A 19,221-nucleotide genomic window follows, 5' to 3' on the forward strand; every position below is an offset into this window, starting at 1 on the left:
AGTTTATAATTAATATCATGTCCCTCTACTGGACATATTTTCAATTACAAGTTCACAATGTGCAACTGTTTGTTGGTTGGTTAATTCCGGAAATGTAAGGATAACATTTTGTAGAAACAACACACATTGCTTGTGATTGAAGGATTTGCAAACCAGAGTACATTTGTTAGCTAAAACCAAGCAGTTTCTATTCTAAGACACCACAAAATAAATCACACACAAACATGTCCCATAGCATAGTTTATATTTATTATTTGCCTGTAGTACATATCATATGCATATGTATACTTTACAAAGAAAATTCTCACAGGCACACATACAAACACACATACTGTACAAACACTCCTTACATACAGTACCAGTCAAAAGTTTGGACACACCTACTCATTCATTGGGCTCCTGAGTGGCACAGTGGTCTAAGAACCTACATCTCAGTACATAGAGGCATCACTAGAGTCCCTGGTTCAAATCCAGCCTATCACATCTGGCTGTGATTGTGAGTCCCATAGGGCGGCACACAATTGGCCCAGCGTTGTCTGGGGTCGGCCGTCATTCTAAATAAGAATTTGTTCTTAACTGATTTGCCTAGTTAACAAAAAAATCAAGGGTTTTTCTTTATTTGTATTATTTTCTATATTGTAGAATAATAGTGAAGACATCAAAACTATGAAATAACACATGAAATCATGTAGTAACCAAGAAAGTTTCAACAAATCAAAATCTACTTTATATTTGAGATTCTTCAAAGTATCTACACACCCCTAACACTGTTGGTGCAACTCCTGGTCTCTTTACACCCAGGGGAGAATGGGACTAAAATGACAGCTTTGCACACTCTTGGCATTCTCTTAACCAACTTCACCTGGAATGCTTTTCCAACAGTCTTGAAGGAGTTCCCACATATGCTGAGCACTTGTTGGCTGATTTCCCTTCACTCTGCAGTCCAACTCATCCCAAACCATCTCAATTGGGTTGAGGTCATCTGATGCAGCACTCCATCACTCTCCTTCTAGGTAAAATAGCCTTTACACAGCCTGGAGGTGTGTTGGGTCATTGTCCTGTTGAAAAACAAATGATAGTCCCACTAATCACAAGCCATATGGGATGGAGTATCGCTGCAGAATGCTTTGAAGAATCTCAAATATAAAGTAGATTTTGATTTGTTGAAACTTTCTTGGTTACTACATGATTTCATGTGTTATTTCATAGTTTTGATGTCTTCACTATTATTCTACAATATAGAAAATAATACAAATAAAGAAAAACCCTTGATTTTTTAGTTAACTCGGCAAATCAGTTAAGAACAAATTCTTATTTCCAATGACGGCCAACCCCAGGCCAATTGTGCACCGCCCTATGGGACTCACAATCACAGCCAGATGTGATAGCCTGGATTTGAACCAGGGACTCTAGTGATGCCTCTATGTACTGAGATGTAGGTTCTTAGACCACTGTGCCACTCAGGAGCCCAATGAATGAGTAGGTGTGTCCAAACTTTTGACTGGTACTGTATGTAAGGAGTGTTTGTACAGTATGTGTGTTTGTATGGGTGCCTGTGAGAATTTTCTTTGTAAAGTATACATATGCATATGATATGTACTACAGGCAAATAATAAATATAAACTATGCTATGGGACATGTTTGTGTGTGATTTATTTTGTGGTGTCTTAGAATAGGTCAGGGTGTGAGTAGCCATGCTGGTTAAGTGTGCTTTGAATTATAAATAAATCACAGACAGTGTCACCAGCTAAGCAACCCCAAACCATCACACACATCTCCTTAACGCTTCACGGTGGGAACCTCAAGTGAGATCCTCCGTTCACCTACTCTGCGTTTCACAAAGACACGGCGGTTGGAACCAAAAATCTAAAATTTGGACTCATCAGACCAAAGGACAGATTTACACCGGTCTAATGGCCATTGCTCGTGTTTCTTGGCCCAAGCAAGTCTCTTCTTATTTGTGTACTTTAGTAGTGGTTTCTTTGCAGCAATTTGACCATGAAGGCCTGATTCACGCAGTCCCCTGTGAACAGTTGATATTGAGGTTCGTGTTACTTGAATACTGTGAAGCATTTTCTTATCGGCAGACTCAACAGCCTTGGTTTCTCAAATGACTGCCTCGCCTGGTTCACCAACTACTTCTCAGACAGAGTTCAGTGTGTCAAATCGGAGGGCCTGTTGTCCGGACCTCTGGCAGTCTCTATGGGGGTGCCACAGGGTTCAATTCTCGGGTCGACTCTTTTCTCTGTATGCATCAATGATGTCGCTCTTGCTGCTGGTGATTCTCTGATCCACCTCTACCCAGACGACACCATTTTGTATACTTCTGGCCCTTCTTTGGACACTGTGTTAACTAACCTCCAGACGAGCTTCAATGCCATACAACTCTCTTTCCATGGCCTCCAACTGCTCTTAAATGCAAGTAAATGTCACGCCCTGACCTGAGAGAGCATTTTTATGTCTCTATTTAGGTTTGGTCAGGGTGTGAGTTGGGTGGGCATTCTATGTCCTTTTTTCTATGTTTTTGTATTTCTTTGTTTTGGCCTGGTATGGCTCTCAATCAGGGACAGCTGTACATCGTTGTCGCTGATTGGGAGCCATACTTAGGCAGCCTGTTTTCCTTTGGGGTTTTGTGGGTAGTTGTTTCTGTTGTGTGGTTTGCACCTAACAGAACTGTTGGCGTTCGTTTGTTTCTTATGTTCAAGTGTTTTGTATTATTAAAACTTCAATATGAACACTCACCACGCTGCATCTTGGTCCCCTCTTTCAGATGATCGTTACAGTAAAACTAAATGCATGCTCTTCAACCGATCGCTGCCCGCACCTGCCAACCTGTCCAGCATCACTACTCTGGACGGTTCTGACTTAGAATATGTGGACAATTACAAATACCTAGGTGTCTGGTTAGACTGTAAACTCTCCTTCCAGACTCACATTAAGCATCTCCAATCCAAAATGAAATCTAGAATCGGCTTCCTATTTCGCAACAAAGCATCCTTCACTCATGCTGCCAAACATACCCTCGTAAACTGACTATCCTACTGATCCTTGACTTCGGCGATGTCATTTATAAAATAGCCTCCAACACTCTACTCAGCAAATTGGCTGCAGTCTATCACAGTGCCATCTGTTTTGTCACCAAAGCCCCATATACTACCCACCACTGCGACCTGTATGCTCTCGTTGGCTGCCCTCACTTCATATTCTTCGCCAAACACACTGGCTCCAGGTCATCTATAAGTCTTTGCTTGGTAAAGCCCCGCCTTATCTCAGCTCACTGGTCACCATAGCAGCACCCACCCGTAGCACGCGCTCCAGCAGGTATATTTCACTGGTCACCCCCAAAGCCTATTCCTCCTTTGGCCGCCTTTCCTTCCAGCTCTGCTGCCAATGACTGGAACGAATTGCAAAAATCCCTGAAGCTGGAGACTCATATCTCCCTCACTAACTTTAAGCATCAGCTGTCAGAGCAGCTCACAGCACCTGTACATAGCCCATCTGTAAATAGCCCATCCAACTACCTCATCCCCATATTATTTATTTATTATTGCTCCTTTGCACCCCAGTATCTCTACTTGCACATTCATCTTCTGCACATCTATCACTCCAGTGTTTAATTGCTAAATTGTAATTACTTCGCCACTACAGCCTATTTATTGCCTTAGCTCATTTGCACACACTGTATATATATATATATTTTCCTATTGTGTTATTGACTGTACGTTTGTTTTTTTCCATGTGTAACTCTGTGTTGTTGTTTGTGTCGCACTGATTTGCTTTATCTTGGCCAGGTTGCAGGTGTAAATTAGAATTTGTTCTCAACTGGCCTACCTGGTTAAATAAAGGTGAAATAAAAAAAAATGTAAAAAAATATTTGGGCTGGAATTTCTGAGGTTGGTAACTAATTAACTTATCCTCTGCAGCAGAGGTAACTCTGGGTCTTCCTTTCCTGTGGCGGTCCTCATGAGAGCCAGTTTCATCATAGCGCTTGATGGTTTTTGCGACTACACTTGAATAAACGTTCAAAGTTCTTGAAATTTTCCGGATTGACTGACCTTCATGTCTTAAAGTAATGATGGACTGTCGTTTCTCTTTGCTTATTTGAGCTGTTCTTGCCATAATATGGACTTGGTCTTTTACCCAATAGGGCTATCTTCTGTATACCACCCCTACCTTGTCACAACACAACTGGTTGGCTCAAACGCATTAAGGAAAGAAAGAAATTCCACAAATTAATTTAACAAGGCACACCTGTTAATTTAAATGCATTCCAGGTGATTACCTCATGAAGCTGGTTGAGAGAATGCCAAGTGTGCAAAGCTGTCATCAAGGCAAAGGGTGGCTACTTTGAAGAATCTCAAATCTCAAATATATTTTGATTTGTTAAACACTTTTTTGGTTACATGATTCCATAGGTGTTATTTCATAGTTTTGATCTCTTCACTATTTTTGAGTAGGTGTTCTAAAACCTTTGACTGGTATTGTATATCTTCTAGTCTTGCAGTGCATTCCTGTAATTTATGCTGTTGGGGACTGTGGATAATTTGAAGTACACAATCTCATTGTTGCTTCATCTTTCAGTATTCCCACCATCTCTAGTGTCCTTAAAACTTATCGGCAACGACCAGGCCATTGCTAAGCCATGTCTGGGATCCATGTTCACTCCCCTCATCTATTTGAGATAATGTGGGTCCCATGCCAGACTGGGAGCTAATCAACCTCCATCTCATAAGACCTAAGGGAATGGAACTCCACATTGAATGGAGATCAAAATAAAACTAAAAGATTTAAGGAGAAATACACACTATCTTCTGGTGATTTTTTTTCATTAGCCCACTGTTGATACGGTCCCAAAATGTTTTGCATATCAGCTGTCAAGTTTTCAATACATAGGATTTTCAAGAAGCAAAGTGTCACCTGCCACATCATCACAATTATGCGTTTCGTAACAAATAATGCATTTTGCATCATCATAATGATGTGGCAAGTGACACTTTGCTTCTTGAAAGTCCAATATCTTGAAAACCTTTTGGGACTATATCAACAGTGGACTAATGATCACTCAAGGCATGTCTTCTACCTCCACTGAGAAAAATCAAAGATCTGTATTATTCCGAATGTGACTAGCCCTCTGAATACCAAAGAGAGCTGGTGGTGGTGAATTCAATGTCTAGGATGAGGAGAAAAGAGTGATAACAAGTTACTAAATTACTTCCTTTGTAAAATAGATAATATACCGCTCTTCACATCCAAAAACTTCGAACTAACAAAATAGATCAACACTTTCATAGTAATTTATGGAAAATTTGCATATTTTTCCCAACTATGAGAGAACGGGTTTTCAATTAACAAAGTACATCTTTATTAAATGTCGCAAAATGATCACTTAACATGAAAGATACCTTGCCCCCATTTAAAATAACATTTAAATAAACATTTACATTTAATTGGAGCCAAAATACAACAACATAACATGACCAAAACCACACCCATTATTTATTAACTATTGGTTACAGCGAACTGTGCTGATTGAATAGTTGTTAAAAGGTCCCAGCATGTTATCATAATACATCAGGGAGTATGAAAATCAGGAAAGTCTTGGAAAAACAACATTATTTACAAGTAGGATGAGGAAACGCACGTGCTCAGACAGATTCAGACGAACACACAAATCTAAGGGTTTGGGGTGGTTAGCACACTCATTTCCAAACCCCTTGCACAACAACATGATGATTCATATGTTGAACTAATAAATAAACACTAGGGCATGTGACTTAATTCATTGAAATGAACTCAATGACTTGTGTGTATGCATTATGAACAAGGGTCCTGTGTTTTGGTTAATCATGTCACATGACCTGGATTCCAACCATTATTTAAAGCTTTTTCATCAAACTTTTTATGTCAGATGTACCAGCTCCATCCTTAGACAATTGCTTTCATTTTTTAAATAATTCAAATTTCTGGAAAAGGCTAAAAATAAAAGGTTAAAATCCAGGTCATGTGACTTGATTAACCAAAACACAAAGGCCTAATTATGATAAATCATATAGTCTTGGTAATATGACTAAGACACTTGTTCTGAATGGGGTGAATTGAAGGTTGAATATCTCTGGTATGAAACGTGATGTGCAGTCTAGAAAGACTGTGCTAAACAAGAGTACTTTGATCGAAAACACCTTTTGACCAACCCCTAGCAGACCCACAAACCTCTGCTTCCAATATGATCAGTTTTTGACTGATCATTAGTCTAAGAAACTCACCAATTAAGGATACAGTGTCAACTTCAGGAAAACAAACCTTACCATTGTGTTGAAACAATCATGTTGCGGATACTGAATATGAAAAAATTAAGTGTTTCTATTCAAATATTTTGTAAGCATATGCTGAACTCGTCCACTGAGGCTAGAAAATAAGTGGAAGTTCTTCTGATTTGTGTACATGTGCATTAATAGTTTGCTCCTCTATTAGTAAAACGAATCCAATGAGCCCTTAAGATGACTGGTAGAACAGAGGTTCTGACTTGAGCACAATGTTAAGGAGAGAAAAGCCAGTGAATCACCTCCTTGCAAGAGATCTTTGCATATATCTGTATTTCTAGAGTTTTAACGCGTTTCTTCCCTTCCCCTCCCTTCTAGAGTGGCCGTTTACGACAACAGTGTGGTAGTGAGAGAGAGGAGAATTCTGGCTGTGGACAGAGGGTGATATATGACAGTAAGAGACAGTCTTGATCACCAGTATCCACAGTCCTCCCCCAGCCTGGGCTTTCCTGTCCAGCAGGCCAGGCCAGAATGTAGAGGCACCCTCTCTGTGTTGGCCATCCATCGCCTCCACGGCACCCTTCAACACCACCACACAGCCCCCAACTGCTCCCAGAGGCTGTGACCCTCCCCGTTGTTGGAGGTGCTGTCTGTGGGTCATGGGGATGCTGGAGGGGGCCGCATAGGTGGAATGCGAGAGTAAGTCAGAACAGTGTGTAGGGGTGGTAGCGGTGGTGCTGTTGTGTCTCAGTTGGTCTCGTAGGAGGAGAGCAGTGCAGCATCCACTGGCTCCATGCAGGAGGGGCAGGTGAAGGAGCGCATCAGCCAGTCATCTATACAGTCCATGTGGTAGATGTGCATGCAGGGCAGGAACCGGATGGGGTCTCCATACACAAAGTCCATCATGCAAATCACACACCTGCACAGACGGGGAGACAACGTTTGTATCATGTGGGATTTAGAAAGAAGTTGTATCTACCTACCTATCTTATGCAGTATTTTCATTTATTACACATTGACATTCAGCACCAGTAAGTGATCGGGCAATTCCACAGTAACAGAATTACGTTACCAGTTTTTTCACTTTAAAATGTATGCCAAACCAAAAACTTTAATTTCAAAGTTTAACAAACCATACAACTACTTTGAACAATTTCCGCAGAATATTTTACAAAAACAAATTTTGTGGAAGAAATGTACAGATGCCAACTTTGGTAACAGAATCATGGTAAAATCTCCCTCAGGTTTATAAGCGACCATGTTTTTACAAAAACTCTTAAATATCTGCCCCGAATTAAGATTCAAATATGTCTGCAGAAAGAATGGGGTGTCAGCTACGACATGACACCTTGAGTTAGAAAAAATATATTTTGGGCTTTGAACTACATTAAGTGAAGTGGATTAACACCCGGTAATGGAATTATATCATGGGTCCCTGATCTGTATTACACAGCAATGCATCATTATGGATATGAATGTCATTCTCCTCATGTTTCACATGTTCGGACATCACAGTTGAATACACTGCAGTACAGTACAGCACAACACAGCAGAGTAAAGTAGAGTAGGGTACAGTTCAGTACAGTATAGTTCAGTACATTATACAGTACTCTACAGTAGTGTGCTCTACTGTACAGTATTGCACTGCACTTTACTCTACTGTAGTGTACTGTATTGTACTCTACTGTGCTCTACTCACTGTAGTGTACTGTACTGTGCTCTACTCACTGTAGTGTACTGTACTGTGCTCTCCAAACTTGTGAAAGATATGCCTATGGTAGGTTCAGATTGGGTCCAGTCCAGTCTGTCTGTGGACGTTGAAATCAAGGCCAGGGTGGCCAGCGAGAGGGATGAGTTGTCCATACTCAGACCGTTATAACACTCTTGGTTTGACCACCAGATGACAGAAAGAAAAAACAGATTTGAGCTGAACATGGAAGGGAGGAAAGTAGCTGGGGACCAAACTGTGGTTTGTGACTATTATGATTTCCCATTGAAGCCGATTCAGTTGCGGTAATTCCATTACAGATTTTTTTGTAATTCTGTTACCGAATTGGTAACAAAATAATGAATTTTAATCACTTAAAGGGATACTTAGACATGTTGGCAACGAGGCCCTTTATCTACTTCCCCAGGGTCAGATTAACTTGTGGATGCCATCTTTATGTCTCTGTGTCCAGTATGAAGGAAGTTAGAGGTAGTCTCATGAGCCAATGCTAAGTAGTGTTAGCGCAATGACTAGAAGTCTATGGGTATCTACTAGCATACCAAAATACTTAAGTATACCGTTAATAATTCATAAGCATAATAATTAATAAACAAAAAGAAAAATCACTATAACTAATTAACTTCACTACATCTGTGAACTTTCATTATCCTCTCTCATGAGGGAGAGACGTGAAAATATCTTATAGATGTGAGTTTTTGATAAGGGATTTACAAGGCAATATTTCTTAAACTTACAGAAGGCAAACAATTTCTCCAAATCTAAATATAAGTGTTGATATTAGTTGCCAACGGTCTTTACATCAACATTGTGTTTTGATGTATTTCTAATTCCTTATTTGACTTTTTCTGGTAGATGTTTATCCAGAAATTACTTATGCCAAATATTTAAGATGGAAAATGGTTGAAAATGTATCTATGCCTTCATTTCCCCAAAATATAAACTCTTAACTTTCATTTGATAGGCTCCCATGAACTTCACATGTTGGTCCTCATGGGGTCTTTTACATGGAAATACCCGATGTGCATGTGCATACAGAGGTAACACAGATGCCCATTTCCATTCAGTACGAGGCACATTAATCCAACACAATTACAACATAAGTGTTTTAATGCTTGGAGATGTGTTGTGTTTGAGTGCTATTGCCAGTGGTACTCACTCTCTGATTTTCTTCTCGGAGCCGTCCCTGCTAGCGTCGTACACTCCCTTGGGGAGGTGGTGTATGAGGCCGATGCGTTGGGCAATGCGGACCTGCTCCTCCTCTGTTAGCTGGCTGGCCAGGCGGGCCTGACTGGGCGTGGGGTGGTACACTGGCACATAGGGCTGCTCCTGCATGGGCACAATGACACATAGGAACTTGCACTTAGAGGCCTGAGAATAGGCCTAGGTAACACAGAGGGGATTAGTGAAAACACCCACGTTTATTGTGAATATAACGTACAAGGCCATTACACTGTTTTACATTCAAACGACCAAGTTAAGTGTTGACTGGAGTAAAGAGTATCACTGTAGTGCAACTAGAACGAGTATATCAGAGGTGGTTTGAAATTATAGAGCCAGCAGGTGGCAATCTTTCCCAAGTCAGAGAACTTTCACTCTAAAAAGGGGAACATGGGCGTTTCAGTTCAAATCCCTGTAATTGAGAAAATGCAAGACAAAGTGTCCTATTGAAATCTGTTACCAATGAAAGCAAGGGCAGCGAAAGCTATTAAGCCGTGTTCACGTTGGCCATTTGAAGTGACTCAAATGCTATTATTTTTGCATATCCGATTCCAATTTGTTATTCTTCCTGCAGTCTAAACAGCCAAAAAGCTCATAGAATCAGATATTTCAAGCCACATTTCAAACCACCTTCGTCAGTGGTTTGAAGTCATACACAAATCTGCTTCCTGGCCATGCGACTTGTGTCTGAACAGTCAAATCTAATTTATTTGCCCTCAAGTGGTTTTTAGGCTGTTATTTGGTATATCTTGTTGCTTGCTAGCTACTCTGTTGACAGTTTGATAGGAACATGTGGTATTTAAATAGCTTCTTAATTGTTTACAAGCAAATGAGTGAATTTGCTAGAAAGCTAAACAGCTACAGCTAGCTAGTTGACTGCTGTGGCCAGCCAAAAAGGACTCGTTTTGAAAGTTATCCTTTTAGGATTTAAAAGTGTTCTTACACTATGATTTTGAACATTCAAAGAAACTGGGAAACATCCATGGCAGGCATTGTTGTCACCTTAGCTTGCTACATAACTTCTGAGCGAGCACCACCACCAAATCAGCTTACACCCCTGCGCACGCACCCGTCGTTACTATGACAACTAACTGTAACCATGTCAGCAAATGACTGCTGTCTGAACACACACAAATCTGATTTGGTCACTTGTATCTTGCTGTTTGGACAGTCAGTATTCCAAAACAGATTTGAAAAACAAAACTGATTTGAGCATTAAGCCCTGCAGTGTGAACAAGGCTTTAGTTTAGAGCATGCAGGCAATGTCTGAAGCCCATGTGAGGTTTACAACCTCTAACAGAGTCAATCACTCATACATACACCTCTGCGGTCAAATATAGTCCCATATCTGGCCTCTCGAGTGGCGCAGCGGTCTAAGGCACTGCATCGCAGTGCTGAGGCGACACTACAGCCTCGGGTTCGATCCCGGGCTGTGTCACAGCCGGCCGCGACCGGGAGACCCATGGGGCAGCACACAATTGGCCCAGTGTCGTCTGGGTTAGGGGAAGATTTGGCTGGACGGGATTTCCTTGTCTCATCGTGCTCTAGTGACTCCTTGTGGTGCTGACTTCGGTCGTCAGTTGGACGGTGTTTCCTCCGACACATTGGTGTGGCTGGCTTCTGGATTAAGCGAGCAGTACGGCTTGGTAGGGTCGTATTTCGGAGGACGCATGGCTCTCGACCTTCGCCTCACCACAGTCCGTAGGGTAGTTGCAGCGATGAGACAAGGTTGTAACTACCAATTGGCTATCACGAAATTAGGGAGAAAAAGGGGTAAAAGTAAAAAATGGTCCCATATCTAACACATACAGTTGAAATGACAAAAATAATTGAGTCAGATACTCCACTGTGTCAGACCAAAAACACCTGCATGATCTATACAGAATAGAAGCAATTCACACCGCATATCTTGTTCTGTGCTGTGGTTGGATGATGGTTGAGAAGCGAAGACGTACTTGTCACATGGAGTCTAAATTATGTCAGAAGTACCAATCCTCATTATGAAGAGCCCTCCAGAGATCGTCAATGGATAGAAATGTCAAACATTTTTCTCTGGTTGAACATTATGTGCTGATATTAAAGGGTTGTCATGTCCGGCATCACTAAAACAGCTCCACTGCGCTAAGAGTGTTTACGCTTAATTTTACATTTGATTGCAGACTATTTTTGGCAATTTTGCCTTTTTATACTTACCAGCTAGAATGCTAGTGTTGCTGTAGACTTCCAGTCATTGCACTAGTCATTGACCGCTAGGTAGCAACGGCTCCAGAAACTACCTTCACCCTTCTTTCAAACTGCACGCAGAGACCTAATAAATCATACCCATGACTCTGGGTAAGCAAAAAAAAAAGGGCTTAATTGCCAAAATGTCGCACTATCCCTTTAAGGTTCATTACCATACATGAAGGGAACTCATTTGCGCCAGGTGTATGGTTAGTGAGAAAGTGCATATTGCAAATGTACGGTCCCTTACTAGACGTCCGACGACGTCCGATAGAAATTTGACTCTTGACTTGTGTTACATTTGCAATAAGAAAATTCACTGCGGAGAGCGCTCGCCATCTATTGGATATTTGCTGTGATTTGGCACAATCAATACTTTCATAATTGACAAAAAAAAGAATTGGACATTTTATTTGCACATTTCTAATGGCATTTGGCAAAAAAAAGGGGAAAAAATGTCACTTTTGACTTCCTATGAAATCATATTTCAAATGCACAAAACATATGCCTTATGCACAAGCAAAAGCAACCCCCAAAAATATGTCAAAATATGTCAAAAGTATGTTCATACAGCTCTTATAGATGTGTAATTGACATAAAAAACTAAATAAATTCGAAAAACGGTCCAGAAACCACTTTTTTAAGGGGGTGATAAGTTTTCAAAAATGTTTTCATTTCATCAAAATTTGACCCTTGGGTGTTGACTTGTGTATCATTTGCAATATGAAAATCCACGGTGGAGCGTGCTCGCCATCTAATGGATTTTCGGGGTGTTACAATTAGCAATCACCATATGAAAATTGCAATATGATTTGGATGGAGATGGACCGCTTTGGGTGGTATTTACATTAGAGTGTATGATTCGTGCTCTGCCAATATGTTCCCATGTTATTTTGTCCAATTCAGGGGGGTGTTCCCTTACCCTATTTACAGGGACTTCTGAAAGTATTTGCACCCTAGACTTTTTCCACATTTTGTTGTCTTACAGCCTGTATTTAAAATGTATTAAATTGAGATGTGTCACTGATCTACACACAATACCCCATAATGTCAAAGCGGATTTATTTTTTATGTTTACAAAAAAAAGCTCAAATGTCTTGAATCAATAAGTATTCAACCCTTTTGTTATAGCAAGACTAAATAAGTCTAGGAGTAAAAATGTTCTTAACAAGTCACATAATAAGTTGCATGGACTATAATAGTGTTTAACATGATTTTTATGATGACTACCGCAGTGAATTTCAAACACAGATTCAACCACAAAGACCAGGAAGGTTTTCCAATGGTTCGCAGAGAAGGGCACCTATTGGTAGTTGGGTAAACATTATTTTTTTTTAAAAAGCAGACATTGAATATCCCTTTGAGCATGGTGCAGTTATTAATTACACTTTGGATGGTGTATCAATACACCCGGTCACTACAAATATACAGCCGCCATTCCTAACTCAGTTGCCGGAGAGGAAGGAAACCGCTCATGAGGCCAATGGTGACTTTAAAACAGTTGCAGAGTTTAATGGCTGTGATGGGAGATAAATGAGGATGGATCAACAACATTGTAGTTACTCCACAATACTAACATAAATGACAGACTATAAAAAAAAGGACACCTGTACAGAATAACATTTTTCCAAAACATGCATCCTGTTTGCAATAAGGCACTAAAGTAATATTTAAAACAAATGTTGCAAAGAAATTAACTTCTTGTCCTGAATACAAAGTGTTATGTTAGTGGCAAATCCAGCAACACATGACATGGCTGTATCATGTTATGGGTATGTCATTGGCAAGGACAAGGGAATTTAGGATAAAAAGAAACACGAGCAAAATCCTATAGGAAAACTGCTGCTTTCCAACAGACACTGGGAGACAAATTCTCTTTTCAGCAGGACAATTAGCTAAGACACAAGAACAAATATACACTGAAGTTGCTTACCAAGACGACATTGAATGTTCCTTAGCACCCTAGTTATAGTTTAGACTTAAAAATCAGCTTTAAATCTATGGCAAGACTTGAAAATGGTTGTCCAGCAATGATCAACAAACAACTTGACAGAGCTTGACTTAAAAAAAAAAAAGAATAAGGGGCAAATATTGTACAATCCACCTGGTGTGCAAAGCCCTTAAAGACTTACCCAGAAAAACTCTAAATCGCTGCCAAAGGTGATTCTAACATGCATTTATCATTTTTATTTAACTAGGCAAGTGAGTTAAGAACAAATTCTTATTTATAATGATGGCCTACCAGGAAACATTAGATTAACTGCCTTGTTCAGGTGCAGAAGGACAGATTTTTACCTTGTCAGCTCGGGGATTCGATCCAGCAACCTTTCTGTTACTGGCCCAACGCTCCAACCACTGGGCTACCTGCCACCCCATTGACTCAGGGGGTTGAATAATTATCTATATCAAGATATATTTGTGTTTTATTTTACATTAATTTAAAAAAAGTTTGCATTTTTCTTCTACTTTGACAGAGTACTTTGTGTAGTTTATTGACAAAAAATGGACAAAATCCCTTCTGTAACATAACAAAATGTGGAAAAAGTCAAGGGGTGTGAATACGCTCTGAAGGCACTGTAGATATCCAAATCCTGACAGAAGCTTTGTCTACGGTTTCCTAATCAACCATAACTTGATCAGGTCCCATCATACATAGCTTCTAATGTTACAAACATAGTACTTACACTGATTATGAAATCGCCTTTTCTGCTTAGCCATTAGAAATCCAGACTAATATTTTTATTTGCACACACTGTGTAACATCAGCAATTTTCATAGAGGCATGGCGTGCATGGCAAAGACCTCAATTTCATGCATTTGCGGATTAATATAGCAAGTATTTTAACCCTTAAATGATGTAAATGAATCTCTGCAGTCAGGCCAGGGACAATAAGCCTGATGGAAGAATGTTAAATGTTCTTCAACGTGACAATATCTCCACGGATAAGCAGCATAGTTTAGGCCTAATAAACAAAAAATAATCCTATTCCCAATCGCATTGCAAGAGATTATATCAATTACCAAATACCATTCAATTGGTTTCCTGAACAAAAATATAAATGCAGTGTTGGCCCCATTATTTCATGATCTGAAATAAAAGATAAAATAAATGTTCCATTCGCACAAAAAGCTTATTTCTATCAAATCTTGTGCACAAATGTGTTATATCAAGCATATCAAGAAGCTGATTAAACAGCATGATCTTTACACAGGAGCACCTTGTGCTGCGGACAATAAAAGGCCACTCTAAAATGTGCAGTTTTGTCACACAACACAATGCCACAGATGTCTTAAGTTTTGAGGGAGCGTGCAATAGGCATGCTAACTATAGTAATGTCGACCAGAGCTGTTGCCAGATAATTTAATATTAATTTCTCTATCATAAGCCGCCTCCAACGTTGTTTTAGAGAATTTGGCATTACGTCCAACCGGCCACACAACCGCAGACCATGTATAACTACGCCAGCCCAGAACCTCCACATCCGGCTTCTTCACCTGCAGGATTCAGCTGATGAAATTGAGGAGTATTTCTGTCTGTAATAAAGCCTTTTGTGCGGAAAAACTCATTCTGATTGGCTGGGCCTTGCTCCCCAGTTGGTGGGCCAGTCTCCCAAGTGGGTGGGAGTGGGACTATCCCCTCTCAGGCCCATCCATGCCGGCGCCCCTGCCCAGTCAAGTAAAATCTATAGATTAGGGCCTAATTCACTTATTTCAATTGACTGATTTCCTTCTATGAACTGTAACTCAGTAAAATCGTTGAAATTGTTACACGTTGAGTTTAGATTTTTGTTCAGTATAGTTTGTTTCGCTAATTGAACATAAGTGGGGCATTTAAGGAAAGAACTATGTAATAGGAATAACCCCAACGGAATTGCCTTGATTCAGGGTTTCGATGGTGTCCATTGATCAGAAGTTCACAACAACCCGTCTAAGCTATAGTCTAGGCCTACTTAGTGTATGATCTGTGAATCTTGTCAATGGGATTGGCTATGATGTACAACATCATGTGATATGTGGTCTGCCAGCAAGTGATCTGTCTGTGGTGTGTCTGCATGAACAGAGTACATGGACTGTAACGTCCTGTGCTTCCCAATCTGTCGTTCTGTCCTCTCTGGGGTTATTTCTGTCAGAGTCTGGCTGTGAGACCGGAGTTCAGACCAGTTCACTGTCTCAGAGCCCAGTTCAGTCAGATGTTTAGCTCATACGGCTGCCTGCCACGCCAATTTACAGGAAGCTACAACCAGGTCACAGATGAACTTCACTCTCAAAACCAACAGAGCCTCAATGGTAGTGAGGCAATGATGTAGTGAGGGCATGCATAGTACTGTGTATGTAACCTAAAAGATGGGAGGGAGTCTCAACTCTTTGTGGGATTATAGCAAGAACTGGATAACAGAAAATAAGCAAGAAATGAGTGCATGGTGAAAGCTGGACTTTAAACAACAAAACAGGTTCAGCCCTCAAAATGCAACCCTTTTGGAAAATGCTTAAGTCCTCTTTATTTATTTAACCTTTATTTAACTAGGCAAGTCAGTTAAGAACAAATTCTTATTTACAATGACGGCTTACCCCGGCCAAACCCGGGATAGGCCGCCCTTTCACCAGGTGACCTCAGTGCCGAGATGCTGCATATATATATATATATATATATATATATATATATATATATATATATATATATATATATATATATATATATATATATAAAAGTCAGAGCCATAGATAGTTGAAGGATGCAACATTGTATCTGTCCCATTATGGCGTCTGTGAGAGCATGGGCAGCTCTATTGAGGCCATCTCCATTCTGAAGTTTCTCCTAAAGTCAATTTAATTGACAAAATTGTATAACCTAATAAGCCTAGTCCTTTCTAAACAGAAATAAATAAAATCATTCAAAATAGGTTACCAAGAAAGCATTGGCCACCGAGGATCTTTAGCTTCTTTAAAAATTGCAGTGTCTATAGTATCTTGCACAGCAAATATCAAATAGATGATTGTTGAGTTGCAACTGTCAGTGAAAAGTAGAAAGGCCCAGCCAGGCATATCGCAATATTCTAAAATTCAATTGCGGGAACAAAATGAAGACTAATCTGTGTTTTAGTTATCAAAATGATCAACTTAACTGAGAGAACAGTATAGCCTATCTTATTGGCACCAACGGAGAGCATCGACCATGTCCCCAGTGAGTGCACATATTCACTCTTTATCATTGTTGGGTCAGTGCCACTTGACAGTTTGTTTTTGGACAATCATTTCTTCCTCCAGGTTAGATGTCATATTGTGTTTGTGTCTCCCGGTCTCGTAGACCTATTATATGGATCAGACAACGTCCTTTTTATTCATCTGTTTGTCAGTGTCAGCAGAGTAGTCTACCCTGTCATTTTTTTCCTATTAAAAAAGATTATTCTAATGTCTCCAGTCATATAAAGTGTAGCAACATAGCATGAAATGTGTTTATAAAAATGGCCGATTTTTTCCTGTGCAAAGGTGAAGAAACTCATTTGATAAAGCCTAGGCCTACTCGACACCACTTCGCGCTCAGCCATGCATTGAAGTTTTTTTTGCAGAACAGTGATTGAGTTATATTATTAACCTAAATAATGACTATCCAATCTACTCATCACATTAGGAATAGAAGGCTATCTTCTGTAAGTTTGCAAATGCAATGATGCATGGAATGCTTTATTATAAAGGTGAATTGTTATGGTGAAAATTAGCTTCCCCAAATTTGAAATGCAACCTATGTTTGAAGTTGATAAACTGAAAGGGTGCATACTGTCAAACAGTGTTGTTTGAACAGATATAAAGCTAAGATTGGTGATTTACTGCCCCCTGCAACTATGGAATGTTTGCTCACGAGTAGAATTCATTGGCTAATCTCTCCTGATGACCTGAATGGAACTATGTGATCCTTCCTTAACCCATAGGAAGTCCCACCCAGTTGACTACTTCAAAATGGTGAAAGTCGTCAATGGTGCTGCCCATGCTAAAACAGGCTTTTGGGTACTAGAGACCTCTTACCTCTATTGTCAGAGCCCGTCAGACTGAGATGACATCACATCAGACCAATGCGCTCCAGGCACGAGTGCTGTCTCATGGGGAGAAGCTCAAAAACTTTTCCTCGATTCCTCATGTCCGCGCTCCTCACCACCTCCCCAAAATCTATTGGATGAGGTCATAGGGAAGGGACCTCTGACCTTCTCATTCAATGGGTTTTGAGAAAGAGGCGAGGAGAGAGGATGCGAAGAATCAAGGAAATTGCAATTAATATTCTCCCATGGAAACCTCACTCAAAGTGGTCATCCAATCTCACCTCAACATGGATCACACACTCAGTTTAATGAAAAACAGGGTTTCCGGGTGTAAAAAAAGTGCTTTTTCTTTCTACACACATTTACTAATGTCAGAAACATAACATCTCTCAAGCATGCAAACGGTTCAACTTGAAACTTAGTTTTAATCGGCGTAAAGGCCAAACAATTCATATCTGTTAGGCTTTTTGCACGGCACTGTATTGTGTAAAGCAAAAGTGAAGCATGAGTGATTAAGTTCCTGTGGGATTTCAGTCACAGTCCCTCATTCCCTTATACAGTCACTCAGTGTTTTTTGAAAAGCTGTGACTCAGCAAAACAAAATGGCCAGGACATAATTTTCAGCCCTGAATTATATTCTCCCTGTCCACTTGTGTGTGTCAAAAACAGAGAGACTGAGAACAAAAGTGTCAGAATAACTTTTCCAGACGAGGTCTGGCGTGAGGCTGTGTGATTAGCTGGGGGTGTGGCGGTGGGGCCAGGGGACGTAGTGCAGCAGTCAGCAGTCTCTTTGTCCCGGGGACATCAGCTGGGATGTGACGGCTCAGCTCAGCCTCTCCTTTTGGCAGGAAACCCACAGGGTGACGAGGAGGACAGGAACATGACTGTCCTTCTCCCTGGGGGGTGGTCTAACTCGAGACCAGCCCCCCCTACAGTACATTTCGAGTTAAATGTCTAATTCCACATCATGGTTTGCCATCCGGGCCATTCTGCCACCCCAGGCGAGACCAAAACATTGCCGCCCCCCGAAAAGCTACAATAGTCCCAGTAAGCAAAATGACATTGAAGTAAGGTTCAATTTCAATTCTGAATGAAAGGTGAAAATATGTATTTTCCAGATGTTGAAATCAGGTTAATTAAGTGAAAGTTGAAAAGACTTAATTTACAGACGTCTATGTTTGGGCCAAATCGAGGCTGGTCTAGACCGGACCAAATCTGAGCGTCTGTGATTGGTTTAGATTTGGTCCAGAACAAAAACCAACATCCGTGGACATGGAAATCAAGCCCGGTTCACACTGCACCAAAAAAAGACGTCTAAAAGCCTACATTGTCACCTGAAATTGAATTTTAGAAATGCCCATTTATGTGGTAGGCCCACCGTTTGTAAAACAGGCAGTTGCCTTGGCTATTTTAGTCCTGATTCCTGTGACTAATCAATTTGGCTATTTAAGCTCTGAATATCAGCTAACCAACTTTATAAGAAGGAGTTATCCTGAGCCTATTTGCAATGTGTTCACACAGCGGGAAATGCAGAAGTATTTTATTTCATTTCATTATGATCTACTCATAAAAACATTTACGGATACAAACTCGAAAACCACCAATCATGACAATTTAACCCAATGAAACTCCCGGACAGCAGCTGTGAGTAACATGATTGTCCATTCCATACTGTCCATTTTACTTTGACCTGTTTTAAAGACATGTTGTTTGTTAACATGCCAGTGCATTTTCATTTGATTGTCCGTCATTTAGTTAA

General features: G+C 40.4%; 1 protein-coding gene across 1 annotated transcript in view; it reads right to left on the bottom strand.

The window, feature by feature from the left end:
• Positions 1 to 5,338: 5,338 nt before the first annotated feature.
• The window catches only part of rnf11b (ring finger protein 11b), a 34,870-nt gene continuing 20,987 nt past the window's right edge, over positions 5,339 to 19,221 (bottom strand). Inside the window, exons 2-3 of the mRNA XM_014216642.2 lie at positions 9,146 to 9,315; positions 5,339 to 7,179 (exon numbers count right to left, since the gene is read on the bottom strand). Of these exons, the coding sequence (XP_014072117.1) occupies positions 7,008 to 7,179; positions 9,146 to 9,315 (342 nt within the window). The 3' untranslated portion in view covers positions 5,339 to 7,007. The remainder of the gene's footprint in view (positions 7,180 to 9,145; positions 9,316 to 19,221) is intronic.

Source organism: Salmo salar, chromosome ssa10 (assembly GCF_905237065.1).
Source record: "Salmo salar chromosome ssa10, Ssal_v3.1, whole genome shotgun sequence".
Taxonomy (NCBI): Eukaryota; Metazoa; Chordata; class Actinopteri; order Salmoniformes; family Salmonidae; genus Salmo; species Salmo salar.